This window comes from Corapipo altera, unplaced genomic scaffold (genome assembly GCF_003945725.1).
Source record: "Corapipo altera isolate COAL_440 unplaced genomic scaffold, ASM394572v1 59, whole genome shotgun sequence".
NCBI classification, from domain to species: domain Eukaryota; kingdom Metazoa; phylum Chordata; class Aves; order Passeriformes; family Pipridae; genus Corapipo; species Corapipo altera.
The window spans coordinates 3,091,416-3,109,693 of NW_020884917.1; the positions used below are offsets into that span (position 1 = coordinate 3,091,416).

The window sequence follows — 18,278 nt, forward strand, 5'->3', positions numbered from 1 at the left end:
CCCTTTTTCCTTCAGGGGAGGTCTTTTTTGCAGTTCTTTCAGTGCTGTTTCAGTAAATGTGTTTTCTTTCACCTACCCACTTCTCCAAACCCTAAACATGTTTGTTTGCAAGTTTTCTGGCTGAAAGTGAGCTCATATGGAAAAAAGTCCTCTGAGTTGTTTGTCCTCTCCCTTGGGAGAGTATTTCTTATCAGAGATAGTAAGCATGGTTTTGAAAAGAGTGGGCATCCATTGCTGTCAGTTTGAGCCTTGGACTTCACTCTTGTATATTATGGCGATGCTGACATTACAATGAATGATATTGCACACTTTTCACCCACTCCAGGCAGTTCCCATCTTCCTGTATCCTTAGATACATGTTCCTCAGTCATACAGTGAAAACATTCTTTGTATTTAATCCATTCACACCAGAAACAGGAATGTCCGCTGGACCAGTTTTAACAGACCATGTTCAGCAAGTCTGCAAAGGTTACAGCAGGTTGTCCAGTTCAATAGTCTCTGTGAGAGTGGAAGCAGGAATCTGAGCAACTTCATTCTGATGTGGTGGGAGCCTCAGCTCCCCTTGGTTACTGTACCCTCTAAATTACAGCTTGGGTAAGAAGGAAGAAATACCTCCCTGAAATGTAAGCACAAAGTCTTCCTTTATGCTTCCCTTCTCCTATTAGGTGCTTTGCTGTTTGGTAGTGACTTCTAAAACTTTTTTAAGAGATAATAACATATAGCTGTATCATTTAAATATGACTGGGTCATAGCCTTAGATCTTCAACTCTTTCTAAATTAAAGCTTCATAGTCTTTAAAGATGCTGTGCATTACATTTAAGTCAGGTTATAGATAGTCCAAGAGAATGTGCCTGCAATGATCTAAGCTGTTCTTTGTAGTTATTTATGATTTTATATCCTTTTTTCAGGAAATGAATAGCACTGTGTGAAAACAAATTGTGTAAAGGGACTGGTGATGGGACATTTAAGTGAAGCATGGACATTTCAATTGAAGTACAGTGTTTTAGTCGAATGTTACCTGCTGGGCTCATTAGCAGTAATAGTAGTAATTCTGAGGCCTGTGTTATACAGGAAATCATAGTAGAAAAATGAATGACCTTTTGTCTTTGTAGTGTGGGAATATATGTGTCTTGTGCACTGGTATTCACTTTGTCTTAGGTTGTAGAATGACCAAGAGTCGTGTATGTGCTTTCTTGGCACATCCATTTTCTTAAGTGCTTGACAGAGTGAGAGGAGCAGTGATTGCAGGGAAGGAATGGATTGTTTTGTTAGTTTGTAATTCTTGGGTTGTGTGGTTTTTTTAACAGAGATGTTAACTTTAGGATGGAAAAGCTCTTGAGACTTTTGTTGCACTTAGTCTCTCTGTGTTTTTGTTAAATAAACAAAATCTGTATACCTAGACCTTCAAATAAAGGCTCTGAAAGTCCTAAAAGACCTTCTGCAAGATTATCCAGTGAAAGGCAGGACTGGACTGTTAACTGTTGCAGGAGTGCAGAATTCTTGCTTTTCTCTCAGTCTGCTGCTCTCGTACTCCAACTGGGTTTACTTGCATACCTGTCACATACTTGTGTTTTTCATTTTCACAATCCATGCAAGTATCCTAAGCAGTAGCTACGTTTCCTTCTCAGATATCTTTATTAGCCTTCTCCCAACATACCTGAACCCCAAACCTCTGGTTTATGAATGCCTTTTCAATGTATCTACTCCATGCTAGATTGGTTTTATTTTCTTGCTTTTTGGGAACCAATCCACAAGACTGCACTGTTGCCACTGAATAAGGAGTAGGACTTTGGGATCACTTCTGTCATACTAGAAAATACAGAAGTATTTTTTTTGTTATGTTTTTCTTCAGCTTGCATGGCTCTGGCTATCTCTACCGCAGAAAGCTGCAGTCACTGAGCACTTCATTGCTTGAGATATGTCCTGTACTTCATGGCAAGTACATGGGTGTGAATAACAGAGCAGAATTTTTCTGACATACTGGCAGTTTTACAAGAGAAAGAAGACACATTCAGAATGTTACTGCATCATTTTAATTCCAAGTCAAAGGGAGCCTGTGTTTCCTTCATTCTTACCTTTCAAACTGTACAAAACATCAAAGCCAAAACAAACAAGTTCATGTATGATGAGACATAAACACCAAGAAACTATACAGAGTTGCTCAGTTTCTTCTAGATGAGGCTAGGCTAATATTTAAGCTTCAGTCCCATTGCTCAGAAGAAAAACCACATACATGTTGATCCTGATCCTTTGCCAGACACCTTAACTTCACTGTGGTTCCAGGTTAGTGTAACAGATTTTCCTCATGGCTTCTACTGGGGGAGGATGGGAACATTTTGCTGCTGATTGTCTGGTAGGGGACTGGTGTTGATGGGTCTTATTAATAGTTTTATCTTCAGAGAATTGATCTGCCCTTTTAACTCACAGTCATCACCAGTCAAACAAAAGCAGTTTGCTTCTACAGTGGAATCAATAAAAGGGAAAATATATTATGGTATTGTGGCTTAGCTGGGAACACATGCTTTTTACTTTTTGCTATTTTATCTTCTGTTTAAGAATAGGTTTTGCTACAATTCATATTCTATTGGTGGTACGTTAGGTCTATGTGATCTGTAATCTGCACAGAAAATACATGCTGTCAGCAGTACAAGGATAGTTTTTTTGTTTCAGTCTTTGCTGCTAATATAATGTGTTATATTGATCCATTCTGGCCTCTCAGGTATTTTCCTGGTGGTGAGAAAAATGGTATATTTCTTCAAGGAAGGAAAAGACAATTTTCATGCAAAAGAATATTCAACAGAATCATAAAGCCCTAGACTTGGTAATAAAAATAGAAGCTGATACTATTAATACATCATTCCAGATTCACAGAGCACCATTATGTGGCTCCTGGGTTGAGTAAAATTTCATGTAATCACAGCAGCCATAGACTTAAGCTCTATAAAGTTGAAAACTTCACCAGATGGCCATTGTCAAGGCAGCTTCTAAAGACTTTAGAGCTGCAATGTGTTAGGGCCCTAGATATGACTTAGTGGTAGCTTTTTAAAATACAATTACTGAACAAAACTGATCGACATTATGGAAGTAATAATAGTAATACTTTGCACTCAATGACCTTTTGTCTGAGGACCTGAAAGCTCTTAACTAAGGCTTTTAAATACTCCCTTTCTGATTATAGGAAATAAAGTATTCAAAGTCTAGAACATTTGTGTGAGAGAACTGAGCAGGAGCAGTCCAACACCATGGCGTACTGCAAACAGTCAGATAGCACTTTCTGTGTATCTGGGACTGGGACAGGAGAGCGCTCCTGTGCCTGTCTCTGTCCCTGACAGAGATGATGTCCCAGTTGCTTGCTTAGGGTGTAACTTCCTATTCAGCAGTACTTCTAATCTTGGGCAGAGCCAGCCTTTCAGGGGTATTGCTTGTACATTGAAATGCTGTGTGGCAGGAATGAGAACGACATATAATGACCCTAACCTGAAATTTCCTTTATTTGCTCTATAAACCATGAGGATAATACTGAAATGATGTGAAGAACTGGGAATACTATGGCTCAGATATACCACACTTACCTGAGGAGCTTAGATATGGAGTGATAGATCTTAGGCTCCATATATTTAGGGCAGACAGATAAATACCTTCAAAGACTGGCCTGTATTTTAGGGAGAATGGTTACATCCTTTTAAAAAGTACCACATGTTGTCCATGAATTTACTCAGCCTCAAAATCGCATAATGGTATTTATCGGTAATTGGAGTAAATAACTGTATTTGACATTCTCTTTTCTATAGTCAGTAGTTATTTTTTCTTTTTTTTTCCTGAAGTGATTTTATTGTGGATTTTCAGGGTCTAGAGATCATTCCTGAGAGTTTTCTCGGTGACTGTTTTTGTTTTATCTTTTAGGTTGATGTGATTGTGACTTTGGGCGGACTTGGAGGACGCTTTGACCAAACAATGGCATCAGTGGAAACGCTTTTTCATGCAACAAATATCACTCCCTTTCCAGTCATAGTTATCCAGGAGTGCTCACTGATTTACCTACTTCAACCTGTAAGTGTTGTGAAAAGTTACTTCATAATAAAATTGACTTTCCACCCACCCTGACACCATAGGTCTTGTACCCTTAAGTGCTCATTTTTTCATTTGTGTTCTGTAGGGTCAGGGCCTAATAATATACATTGCAGACAAATGAACAGCAAATGATGGGATCTGCATTCCTGCCTTGGAAAAGATTTTGTTGAATTTGTTCAGAATAGATTTTTTTAAAGTGGAGAAAGAAGAAAAAACAGAAACTATGAAAACTGAATTTGGGTAAATATAGGATTTTGATTATAAATGGGAAAAAAGTAAAATTAACCTTTTAAATTATGTTCCAGTAAGTTTAAATTTAGCACATAGCCCTTTTGCATGTTGAGTAGCAATAAGGATGTCTGCAATAAGAAGAATAAAAGAAAGACATGAGAGGATGATATGAGGGAAATCCTGACATACACATCAGGCAGAGCTCTTATGCAGTCCCAGTGGTGCAGTTCATCATGATGGGAACCCATATAGCATCAGCAAGAGAATTTCTTTAAGATGTGTTATTTTTGTGTTTTTTCAGGTCTGTTACTGCATTTATTGATTCATAAAACAACACACGCAAAAGATCTTGCTGATCTTCTGCTTCTAAGATTTAAATTAAAGGCAAATCTAAACATCAAACGCTGTTCTCTAATAGTGATTCATTTATTTGTTTGGAAATATCTTTTCCTGTTGTCGAGGTTTCTAGAAGCTTACCTCATTTTCCCAATTTCTCTTGGAAAGCTTATTTCATTAAAATAAATAACATTCACAGACAAAACCTTGCACCAGGTGTGCTTCATTGTAATTCGAGAAGAGCATTAATGAGGTTCTATGAGTTTATAGATTTAAAGCCACAGGGGCAGATACTCTATTAACAATTTGAAGCACTGTGTCTGCAGGAAAGATAGTAGGCACAGGAGGTCTTTTGTCAGTATGATGAGGAATTACTCTGATCATTAGTTACACAGCTAAATGGATAGAGGCAGGAATGAGGGGGAAAGAGGGCTAAGCGATAACTTTGGTTAAAATCTGAAAGTGAGGAGAAACTTGCTTGTGATTGATCTGTGATTGCAATACTTCACCAACCACTGTAAATTTATTTTAGGATATTTTTAAGAACATGTTGAAGATAAGATGGAGAATTCCTAGTTTAGCTTACAAAGCTCTTGCTCGGACTGGAAAGACTTTTAATTATTTTCATTCGTCTTTTCCATAAGTAGCTTTAAAATGCCATGCCTAAGGTTGCTTTCACAAGAATCTTCCATGAATAATTAAACCCTTTATAACTTGAAAAAAAGGATCACAATCTGTGCATTTTAAATAGAAATGGGAGGTTGTTAATTGTTTGTGTTTGCTGAAAACTTCTTTGTTCTGTTTCTAATAATGCCGTACAAGAAGCACGTAATATTTTTTGTAGATGGGGAGAGTTCTACAGGATATTATTTTTTTTCTGCCATACCTGGCTGTCAGTTTGTATTGCCAGTAACTGACTTTTGTAACTTCAGGCTGTTTGTAGTGTACAGAAATAAAGGGCAGATATGGGGGCAGGCCATTTAAACAATCTCTGTGCTAATTTTGACACAAAATTGCTTTTGATTGTTGTTTAAACCTGTCACTGTCAGCATCTTCAGTCAACTGTCGTGGTACCTCCAGATAATAATATTAATCCTACCTAGTTTAGATAAAAATCAAGTGAGTAGTTTATACACAGAAAAAAACAAGGGTCCTAAGCTTGGAAGTGCTTTTTTTTTTTTTTTTTTTGTATGAAGTTCAGTCTGGTATTTTTCTCTTGCAAACAGCCACAATCATGACATTCTCCCTTTCCCCCCCTCTCCCCTTCGTAATTTAAAATCAAGGTAGGAGGGAGTTTAACACAGTGGGAGACCACTGACTTTTCAAAATGCAAGTCTCTGGAAACTGCAACAAATGAAGCAAGATTTTGAGATTCAAATGCTAATGCATTATAAAGTTAAGAGCATGTTTCTTTTTCTATAAAATGTAGATCTGAAACCTTTCTCTCTTGCGGAAGAAGAATCTGATCTTTGTTGGATTTTTGGATAAAATATATGAGCAAAATATAATTATGGTTTTGCATCAAAATAACATTAGCCCTCTGTTCACAATATCAGGAGTGTGGTTCTCTATCATGTGTACCTAGGCAGAGTCTAAAATATTTGGATACAGCAGATAAACTGGTAATCCCATAACAGCCCTAGGAAGGATACAAAGAGGAGTAACAAGTCAAGCTGCTGAATTTTTAATTACTAATGCAGAAACTAAGAGGAGGATGGTGTGAGTACGTATGTAAGTACACCATAAAATCTGTTAATTGCTTTGAAAGAGAGTGATTTCACATTATTACAGTGTTGATATATAGGGTTACAGCAGAAGAAATATATTAGTATTTAACACACTTGTAATGGGTCCACATGCTGTAGGAAACATGATTATAGACTTCTTGAAAGTCTTCAGGGTGATAAGAGGAAGACAGCAAGGACAATGTCTGATTTGGGATCCACTGCAGACGACCAAGCAAGGGGGACCAGGTAAACAAAGCCTTTTTTCATCAACCAGTAAAATTATCCAAGTACTGAATGTCAGAGTAATGGGCACTTTGAGTATTGAGGCATTTCTTGGGAAATAGATGGACAGACAGTGCAAGTTTCTGAAATATATAGATAAAAATGTTTTGGCATGGAAAGTGAAGAAAACTACAAGGAAGTAAACTCTCTAATGTTCATTTCTGACCTTTAAGGATGAGCTCCTCTAACGAAAATAGAAAAAAATGGTGGGAATAATTACACCCCATAAATATCTGTCTACATGGTCTCTATGGAGAAATGGGTAGGAGGCTGAGATCTAACTATATACGCTGTAGGTATCTAAGTTTAGATAAATGAATTCCAATATATGTCGAATTACTAAACAAGTATTTAAAAAAAAAAAAAAAGCAGGCATGAAATGAGGTGCCCCTCTGGAAGGGCCCAAGAAATGAGAACCTAATTTGTAGCTCCAGAAGTTATAAGTTGACAGTGAAAGATTTTCTCTTGTCTGAATGGGAAGGGAAAACTAATAACAGGCAGCCTAAATGAGCACTTTTGCTCAATCTTCACTAAAGCAAAATATTCCTTTGAGCAGATAACCAACACAGTTAAAATCAGTGGCAAAGCCTGAAGATTTTAAATTGCTTCAGAGAAAAATCAAATAGAAGATTAAGTTGCCTTTGATTTTGCCAGCTCCAAGGGTTGTTACTTTTTGTGTGCCATGGAACACTAATTAGGATAGGAGTCAGAAATAGGGAGACTTTGTAAGAATTCCAGGAGGTGATGCTTGTTCTGAAGCATTTTCTAATGTGATGGTTGAAACTAAAATAAATAAATAAATAAATAAATAAATAAATAAATAAATAAAAATTTAAAAATGTACCTGTGTACTGAATAGAGGTCATATTTCTTTCTGTAGTGGAAGAGGAAGGAAAGCCTGAATTTTTAATGAGTAATCTCTCTTTATAAGCAGAATATTTTATACAACAGTTCATGCATTTTATGCTTGAAATTTTGGTAATATCAATTACTATTAGACTATACCCTGGCTGAAAAGCATTAGTCTCTTAGAGCCGTGTTTATCATGCTAGCCATGCTCAATACGAATGGCTTAAGGTTTCACATACATACTTTCTCATTTTCTGGTTTTGTGCTTCTCAGGAGTACAGAAACATTAGCTTCTGTACACTGAGCATAAATTATCTTTTATCTGTGAGTTTTATGGCAGTTTGTAATACAAGGTAATAGGATTTATGACCAAGAAATGAGAAGATGTCCAAGAGTTAATGAGGCCTGTCTTTTACACACACCGAGCGGTTCAGTTTTCCCCATGCAGGATTCCAGCCCTAGGATGTGGAGAAGAATTGCTGCCTACACATGAAAATGTGTTACAGCAGCATATTTTTGTCAGTTAGCTAACTCTTTTGAAAGAGTGTGTGACTACTTAGATAACTCTTTTTCTTGCACACAGCTTTTCTTTTGAGTGCATGCCTGCCTTCCCTGTGAGAAATTATGAATAATTTAGCATCACAGATAGTGGTCCAGCAGCTAAATGTGAGCAATAAGAATCAGGAATCCCATCCCTTATCTTTGGCTCTTTACTACCATGTACTTGAATAGAAGTATATTGTGCAACCTTTGATCTCACAGTCTCCTAGTTTGTAAACTGTGTAAAACCCACTTCCTTCTCTGAATGGGTACTTTGAGGCTTATTTAGTTCTTTACAAAACACGATTACATCCTCATCTCTGCACGGGGGTGGAACACAGTATTATGGTAATAGTAACAACCGTATTAGTAAGGCCCTTAATTAACATAAATGTTGCCATACCCAGGTTCTGCAGATAATTAGTTAGCATGGTTCCAAACTCAGTTTTAGGGGGAGCTAGGTGTCATTCTTGCACATGTGTCTGGGCACAGTTCAGTTTTAGCACAAGCCAGCAGTGTTTGGAAGGTACTGCCTTGTTTTGGGAACAAGAGAGAACAGCCACATATGAGCACTGCTGTGCTAGTTGGCTTGAGTTCCAAAGAGTATGACCTGAACAGTTTTACAGATGCAGACAGAGTGACCAGGCACAAAGATCTGCTCCTAGATGGAGACACTGCAATAGACGTGAGAGAAAGTACAGGACTGGAAACTTTGCTGAGGTTTGTTGCTGCAGTTCTCTATGCCAATGTTACTTGGTTTGGTTTGTATCTATGCTTGTAAAGTTTAATGGGAAGTTCAGGGTATACACCTTCAACCTCTCAGTTTTTTTCAGGGGGCCAGTTCCTTGAATTTTGTAGTAACTTCAAGAATGAGTTATCCAATTCGTTCTGTACCTCCTCACATGTGTAAGGAGCAGATCTGTCTTGCCATGGCTCAGTGGAGAAAATGCTTAGTGAATGTGCCTCTTATGGAGGATAACTTTGGAATTTGGAAATTTAATGTCTCCTTTTCCTATAAATATTTTTGGTCCATAAATTCAGTTACAAAAAGGCTGCAGTTGTAAAGGAAGGCATTTAAACAAATATTTAACATTTAAACATATATTTAGTACTTAAAATACTAAATTCACAAATATACAGCTTCTTGTTCTTTGAGAAATACCTCTTTTTTATGACTTTCTATGAAAAAGCCAGCCATTCAGCTGGACAGAAACACTGCAATGTCAAAAATATTAGCAGTGGCAAAGTCTTAATTAAGCCCTTCTCTGGGAATCTGAATCCTTCACAGAAACCCTTGAAGAAAGGGGTTTTTGCTTCCAGAGCTTTAGTCTCACATTTAAATTACTTCTCAGAAAAAAATAGTTGCTGTGTTGGTAGTTTAACTGCCTTAGTTTCCTTCTTAGGTAAGAAACTTTGAGGATTCTGTTCTTAAAATAAGACTTATAGTCTATGTTTTTATTCTTACCTGAGCAAATCCAGCTGGACTAATGATAATTTAATCATTCTTATCATGTGTTAATGTAGTGGACCTCTGTAAATATGACCTTCAAAAAGCTACAGATCAAAAAAATCAGGTTTATTTCATGGTAATTCATGGCTATGAAGTGGTGTTGCTTCATGTTTACCACAGGATTTCTGTGTTTTACTGAATATCAGGGATCCAAAATTAATTCATATCTGTCAGTAACATTCTGACCTGGGAAAGATTTACTTGCTATCTTGTTTCTCACTGTTACTAAAGGAAACTTTTAGGTGGATTTTCTCATAACAGCTAAATTCTTTGTAACTTTGTTCTATTCCAGCATCCGCAAATGTGTAGTATGAAATATACAAAGCTTATATAGTACCTTAGAAATAATAATTAGCTTTTGAAACAGTCAAATCCTTTTAAACAGTTTATTTAGCGTCAGTTAAAAGTGCAACCTGCATCAACTTTATGAACAGTTTGGAATTATGTGAATTTTTGTGAACTTTTTTGCAGAGGATGATATCTAATACTTATGGATTACTTCTGTATAATGAAGATTATGTAAAATATGTTTTTTTAGTAACTCTCATCCTACAACCTTTGCTTGGACAAACAGATAACAACAAATTCATAGGTCAATCTGCTAGCTTGTAGGTAACTGCTTTAGAAAAATACTTATCTTTCAGAAAGGAAAGGAAAATACCACTGTTAAAAAAAAGAGAAAAAGAATAATCATTACTAAGTGAGATTTTTGTCTGCTCATAATTCTTAAGAAACAATACTCTATAGCAGGATATGGTAATCACAAAACTGTTATTAAATTCACATCTTAATGGTGTCTGGAAGAGAAGACAATGTAAGGAGTCTAATTGGATTACCTCGATATTTCTGAATTCTGAAGTCATCCAGTTTGATTCTGAATCAATATGTTGTGCTTGGTAAGTGTGAACAGTTCTGCTCTCAAATTTTTTCAGTATATGTCCAGATTTTTAATTAGTTACTGCAGCAGCTGATGAATGATCATCTAGGAGAACCTTGACCCTAAGTAAAACTCTTCCAATGAGGTTCCTGCTCTCTGTTTTTGCCCCTAGCTGTTGTGATATGCTCTTGTTAATATGTTAATATCTATTTTGCTGCTTTATGGAAACCACGAGAAGTATTTTTAGCTACAAAGTTAGCTACAAAGCTAATTTTCTTAGAGTTGTTTTTTTTTTTTTCTCCCAAACATCTTAATTACTTTTCTTTCCTTTGAAGTCTTAAACCATCTTTTCATCCTCAGCCTTAACAAACTTCTTTCTGCAGTGGTCTGATACTTCGAGGTTTTGTGTGCAATGTAGTATTAATAATTTTGTGTACTGTAAAACAATTCTTCTGCTTTATATTAAATGGTCAACAGTAAAACATATAATGTTTGTCTTTGACATTTGCTTATCAGAAGCTGGTGCTTAAACTGGGATCAATAGGAAGCTGGTAAAACTTTCTGCTGTTTTGACGATAGCAGTAAGCTGAAGAAGACCACAGCAATATTTTCACTTGCTGTGTGTTCGTTTATCTTTATTCTGTCACTGAGCAGAACGAAGCTGGAGTGTGTGCATTTGTGTGTTCATTCCAGTTTTGTTTGGTTTTTTTTCCAGGTAGGACTTTGATGCTATATGGGGATTTTGTAGCAAGCTAAAGAATTCCCAAGCTTTTTGTGAATAAATTTTTGACCAGGAAAAAAAAAAAAAAAGCAAAAGCATTTTAAAATACTCTTAATATGAATTCCAAATTTGGTCAAAATTTTAAATACTTTGTGCATAATTTAATAAGCTTTATATTTCTACAAGGTGCCGTATTTTTGTAGTTTACAAAAGAAAAAATATTCAAATGCTTGTCTGTATGATGGTCTCATAGACTGGCACTTTATGGATTGATTTTTTAGTATTTTTATGAATATTGCTGTGATTTTAAATATTTGTCTACCATCTAACACCTGGAAGGAGTAATGAAATGTTTTGAATTTCAAGGTCAGCCATTAGACATGAAGAACTAAGGGGACTTAGTGGAATAATTATGAACACTTTATGTGACTTGCCTTGTAAGAGGCCAGCCCCCATACTATTTAGTTACCATACAGCAAGATCTTACTTTTTTTCTAATTTTGTTTCTTCTTCTTTCCCTTTTTTTTTTTTTCTCTCTGGATTTTTCTTGGATCCTATCAACTGTCTTTTCATAGCACATCATGTTATCCTAATTTTTCAGTTTAGTTTTGTATAAAATGTTCTAGCTTTAACTAAAGCAGCCACTGCTGCCCTGAAGATTTTTCCCAGGATTTGTCTTCCCCCAACAGTTACAGTTGTGTGCTACAAAGCATTAATTCATCAATGCCTAGTAATTCTGGCTTAATCAATTCATAGAATCATGTTCCTCTTGGGTCACACTAGTGTTTCCTCTTTATTCTCTTGTACCAATGACCAAAGTGGCCTCATCTGTGTAATATTGGAATCTACTGGGGTGATGTCTGCTGCAGAGTGCCTGTGCATCACCCTTGAATTATTGCTGCATTATAACTCTTTGTTCAGCTTTACTGTATTAGCCCAAATCTCTCAAATTCTGGGGTTCTGTTCAAACCACTAAATGACACTGTCTTTCTGAAAGCATCTTACTGACTTGATTGAGATGAATTTCACCAGAGTTTTGCAGTAAGAACTTTTCTCTTTGAGTATTAAATGGATTTCAGTGCTAATTTGGGGGCATGGGATTTTTTTCACTCCCTGTCTGAGTTACAGAAAGTTCAGTAGGGAAACTAACAGATATTGGAAGCCTCTACTCTGTGACAGAGCCTCCTCTGAAAAGAAAATATTTTACTGCATGCACTTAAAAATATAGCAGGGAAAAATCAATATTATTATTCCTAAACTGAATGTAAATAACGGTAAAAATTGTGTGATACCAAAAAAAAAATCTGAATGCTGAACACCTAATGGCTGACCAAGTCTGAAGGGTTTTTAGAATCCTTTAGAGGTAAATTTAATAATGGTCCTTTCTGCTCACATCTGAGTACTGGCAATAGTTGAAGTTGTAGAAGGTGAGCATCTGTATTCTGGCCTCAGTTATATTTGAAAATATGTTATCTCTTCAATTCAGTCCCTTTGTGAAATGGCTTAGGCTTTTCCAGTCCCTTATAGTATCACTGTTAATTCAGCATCTGCCAGGGCATTGGTGTCCACTGTATGGATTTTTGACATTTACTGTTAAAAAGGGGTCAGGGAAGAAGAATGATAATATTTGGTAATATCGGGAGTTCCAGGGAAAATGCTATATTACACTGATATACAAGATTTAGCTGTTCAGCTTTGCCATGGGAAGTGATTGACTTAGCAATACGAATTTTCTTCGTGTTGATAACAACTGATTACGTTACTTCAACACTCTCTCTCTGCCATAGCAGAACATCCCAAGAGCAGATGGTGATCAGGGATTGCATTCTTCATTGTCTTTTAAGACTGTAATGTGTCTGCCATTCTCGTGTCAGCTCCAATCAAAAATACTTGCAAGCAGTGCAGTTGGACTAATGACCTTCACAGGAGTGCACAGGCTTCCTGCTCTTAATACTAAAATCAAGATATTTGGAGTGAATATATTTCTGTTAAAAGCAAGAAAAGGAGTCTGGAAAAAATCTTCCAGGATCTGTGAGGAGATTATCAAGAAGATAAAACTAGGCTTATTCCTGAGATGCACAACAAAAGGATGTGGGACAGTGGTCCTAAACTGAAATGGGAGATTCTGGGTAGCTATAAGGAAAAGTTTCTATCTGACGTTAATTACATACAGGAATAGGTTGCCCAGAGAATCTCCATCCCTGGCAGTGTTCAAAGCCCAGTGGGAAGGCTGCACTCATTGACCTCCCAAAACCCCGTCCTATGTAAGTGATTCTGGCTCACTTGTGGAACACAGGTGGACTGAACAGGTATGTTAAAACCTCACAACAAAAAATGCTGGAAGGAGAAATGATTGCTGTTTCTAAAGGCACTGAGTAAATGCCACTGAGTAAGCTTGAGAAGTGAGCCCTCAATCTTCCTCGTGGAGTTCAACAATTCCAAGTCCAAGGTACTGCACCTCGGTCAGGGCAATCCCAGACATGAGTATGCAATGGTAGAAGAACTCATTGAGAACAGCCCTGTGGAGAAGGACGTGGGCATGCTGGTGGAAGAGAGGCTGGACATGATTCAAAAATGTGCTCTTGCAGCCCAGAAAGCCAATTGTATCCTGGACTGCATCAACAGAAGAGTTGCCATTATGTTGAGGGAGGTAATTCTGCCCCTCTTCTCTACCCTCATGGAAATCCACCTGCAGTGCTATGTCCAGCTCTTGGATCCTCAGCACAAGAAAGATGTGGACCTGTTGAAGCAAGTACAGAGGAGGGTCATGAAGATGCTCAGAAGGCTGAAGCACCTCTCCTACTAAGACAGGCTGAGAGAGTTGGGGTTGGTCAGCCTGGAGAAGGAAGGCATTTGGGGAGACCTTAGAGCAGCCTTCCAATACCTTACAGGGGCTTATAAAAAAGAGGGAGAAGGACTTTTTATATGGGCAGATAGTGACAGGACAAGGAGTGGTGGTTTTAAACTGAGAGCAGGTTTAGATTAGATATTAGAAGGAATTGTTTACTGTGAGGGTGTAGTGGGTTTCTGTGGCTGGGTTTTGATAGCAGGAGGGGCTACAGGAGTGGCTTCTGTTAGAAGCTGCTAGAAGCTTCCCCTGTCCTGTGGAGCCAATGCCAGCTGGCTCCAGGATGGGCTTCCTGCTGCTGGCCAAGGCCAAGACAATTAGGAGTAATAGTAACACCTCTGTGATAACATATTTAAGAACAGAAGGTTGTTGCACAGAAAGAATTCCAGCCAGGGAAGAGCGGAGTGAGCACATGGAAACAACACGGTAGACACCAAGGTCAGTGCAGAAGGAGGGGCAGGAGGTTCTCCAGGCGCCAGAGCTGAGGCCCTGCAGCCCGTGGTGCAGACCGTGGTGGAGCAGCTGTGCCCCTGCAGCCCATGGAGGAACATCAAGGTGCAAAGACCCTCCTGCAGCCCATGGAGGAGCCCATGCTGGAGCAGGTGGATGCATGAAGGAGGCTGTGACCCTGTGGGAGGCCCAAGATGGATCAGGGTCCTGCTGGAGACCTGCAGCCCATGGAGAGGGAAGCCCACACTGGAACAGGTTTTTTCCCAGGCAGGACTTGTGGCCCCTGTGAGGGACCCACACTGATACAGCTCATCCAGGATGCACTGTACCGCATGAAGGAGTGACCCATGGCACAGCAGTTTGAGAACTGCTGCCTGAGGGATGGACTGACGCTGGAGAGGTCTATCAAGGACTGTCTCCCGTGGGAGGGACCGCACGGAAGCAGGGGAAGGACTTCTCTCTCTGAGCAGCAGCAGAAAAAACAACTGACCATAACCCCCATTCCCTGCACCACTGAGGGGGAGGAGGGAGAACATGGAAGGAGGGGTGGGGAGAAGATGTTTTTAAGACTGTTTTATTTCTCACTCTTTGGCTCTGATCCTCTTAGTGATAAATTTAAGTACTGTACTCACTTTGAGTCTGTTTTGCCCGTGAAGATAATCAGTCACTGACCTCTCCCAGCTCTTATCTCAACTCATGAATCCTTAGCTGTTTTTTTTTATTCTCCTCTGTCTAGTTGAGGAAGGAGAGCGAGAGAGTGGCTTTAGTGGGTACCTGGCATCCAGCCAGGGTCAACCCACTACAGGGGGTGATGAGGCACTGGTTGTCCAGAGAAGCAGATGCCCCATCCCTGTAAGTTTTCCAGGCCAGGTTGGATGAGACCTTGATCAGCCTGGTCTAGTGAATGACATCCCTGCCCATAGGATTCTATGACTCTGTGAAATTAGGGGAAAAGTCCCTAGTCATTCATCTGATGAGATTTCACAACAGCTTTCTGAAAGGGAAAAATGGGGAGGAGTGGGACAGTTAGAAACAGAGCTCACTATGTTGATTTTATATCCCCAACTGTATTCCAAAAAAAAAGTGAACACAAAACTTTCAAAAGTTGCTAACGAGTAGGCATAGTGTTTCCAACTGCCCTTATTTGCTGCTATTTAAACATGAAGCTGATAGCCCTGTTGGTCAGGTTGAACCATGAATCACATGAGCCATGATGGTCTGGGACCAGTCTTTCAGCAGTGCTGGTTTGCAAACAAAAGCATGAATTCCAACCCCAGCCATGGAGCCTGTTTCACAAATGTAGCTCCCTTTTACATTCTGTTTACTGTGTCTGGAAATACACTGTGTCCCATACCATTCTCGAAGGTAAGCTTAGGAAATGTGGGTTAGATGAACGGACAGTGAGGTGGATCAAGAACTGGCTGAATGGCAGAGCTCAGATGGTTGTGGTCAGCAGAGTAGAATGCAGTTGGAGGCCTGTAGTCAGAGGCATTCCCTGGGTCCAATACTGGGTCCAGTCTTATTCAACTTGTTTATCAACAACCTGGATGAAGGGATAGAATGCACCCTCAGCAACTTTGCTGATGATACAAAACTGGGGGAGTGGCTGATACACATGAAGGCTGCACTGCCATTCAGTGGGACCTTGGTAGGCTGGAGAGCTGGGCGGAGAGTAACCTATTGAGGTTCAACAAGGGCAAGTGTAGAGCACTGCACCTGGGGAGGAATATCCCCAAGTACCAGTACAGGCTGGGGGCTGACCTACTGGAGAGCAGCTCTGCAGAGAAGGACCTGGGAGTGTTGGTGGATGACAAGTGTGCTAGCAGTGTGCCCTTGCTGCTAGGAGGGCCAATGGTATGCAGGGGTGCATCAGGAAGAGTGTGGCCAGCAGGTCAACGAAGCCACATTCAGAGTACTGTGTCCAGACAAGGTGCTATTGGAGAGGGTCCAGTAGAGGGCCACAATGATGACTAGGAGTCTGGAGCATCTCACGAGGAGATAAGATCCTGAGCCTGTTTAGTCTAGAGAAGAGAATACTGAGAGAGGATCTCATTATTGCATATGAATATTTCAAAGGTGGGTGTCAAAAGGATGGTACCTAACTCTTCTCAGTGGTGCTCAGCAACAGTAGTAATGGCCATAGATTAAAACACAAGAAGTTCCACCTTAACATGAGGAAGAACTTCCTTACATTGAGGCTGGCAGAACACTGGAACAGGATGGTCATGGAGTCTCCCTCTCTGGAGACATTCAAAACCCACCTGGACATGTTCCTGTGTCACCTGCTCTGAGTGCCCCTACCTTGGCAGGAAGACTGGACTAGATGATCTCCAGAGGTGCCTTCCAACCCTAACAGTTCTGTGATTCCATGAAATCTAGGCATTGCTTTTGTGTATACCACAAGAAATCACAGATATCAAAGGTGGTTCAGCAATCAGGGAAAAATTACTAGTGTGAAAGTGTATATATACCTTTTGGCTAGTAATGTTACCAGTACAGAATAAATTTAAGCATATGGCAAAGCAGATTAATGAAATCTAAGCATGTGCTAAAGCACTTTATTTAATGGTGGTCTGCAGATGTAAGTACAGTTATCTCATCTGGTGCATAATTCTAAGTTAAGATGTCTTTGCATTTTCCCATCTACATGACAGCCACTGATGCTTCATGGGGTGTATCTGCATTTCTGTGGCATCAACATCTGTTTCTGAATGGTTAATTTTCATTCACAGTTCCTATCCATTGTTAATTCAATTATGGCCTTCAATTTCGGCAATGTCAGATACCTGAGGGAGAAGAAGGAGCTGTACCCAGAGGGGAATCCTTTTATTCTGAAGAAAGAATAAATTATCAGATTGAATAATAATTAGCTTGCAGAATTCTCTGCTAGTAACCACAGTGTTGGCAATGAAATGTACCCTTGCGTAATGAGTCTGTCTCCCTACCTCACAACTTAAAGGTTTTTAGATACAAGCATCTAAAAGCTGCATTGCAGCAGGTATCTCCCTCTCAATAACGAGGTCACCTTGTTCAGTTCTTTCTTAGCTGTCGCTTTTCTTTTGGAGAAAAGCCTCTCTGGTAAAAAAAAAAAAATATCTTTTTTTTGTAACTACCACAGTTTTTCCTCAGCTGGAGGAGGTACTTCAGAGTGAAGTGAGAGCAGTTGAAGATCTGGAATTAGTCTTCTGGTGCAAATGATGCCACAGGCAGACAGTCTCATCAGCTGCGAACTTGGTGGGGGTTTTTAAGGAGAAGCTGCCTGTCTCCTTTATGTTAGAGGAATTTGGGAAGTGGGAATAAAACTAAGATTTTCATTCTACCCAAAGTATTGGCTGAAACTTTAAAGCAATTGAAAGAGCACCAAGGGAGGACTCAGTTGGTCTCTGAGGGGCCAGTATGTCTCTGTGTAAAGTTCCAGGCCTTCCTGTTCATTCAGGATTGTGTAGAAGTTATTTCCACGTGTCACAAGTGTGCAAGGTACCACATGCAGCCCTAATCCACCCATGCTCACTGGTTCTTGAAATCCTTGAGGAATGTGGAGTCTGGTGTATTCCTCTTGTGTGCGATGGGTGCCCACAGGCAGAACTCTTGAGCAGCAGCCCAAGTTATCATAAACAAAACCATCTCCTCCAGTGTGCCCGATAATGTATGCCACAAATGAAGATGCACTTCAGAACCCGTGCAGTTAAAGGCAGTAGTTAATCATCCCTATTATACATAGTTTATCAATTTTCTGTAAGCTTAATGATATCAGCTGAATTAATAATGCCATTCAGCTGGTGTAATTTCTTGGTCTTTCATCTATCTGACTTCTGAATCTCCTTTCCTGTTCATAA

The 18,278-nt window shown here is 39.3% G+C and overlaps 1 protein-coding gene across 11 annotated transcripts in view; it reads left to right on the plus strand.

Moving 5' to 3' along the window:
* Window positions 1-18,278, plus strand: part of TPK1 (thiamin pyrophosphokinase 1) — a 304,538-nt gene that overhangs the window by 192,034 nt on the left and 94,226 nt on the right. For 10 of the 11 annotated variants that reach the window (XR_003529755.1, XM_027656010.1, XM_027656009.1 and 7 more), the window contains one exon: window positions 3,904-4,050. The exons of the other annotated variant lie outside the window; for it this stretch is intronic. Coding sequence is in view for 9 of the 10 variants with exons in the window: in XM_027656010.1 (XP_027511811.1) it covers window positions 3,904-4,050 (147 nt within the window). In the remaining variant the exon portion in view is untranslated. The remainder of the gene's footprint in view (window positions 1-3,903; window positions 4,051-18,278) is intronic. 11 annotated transcript variants of the gene reach the window in all.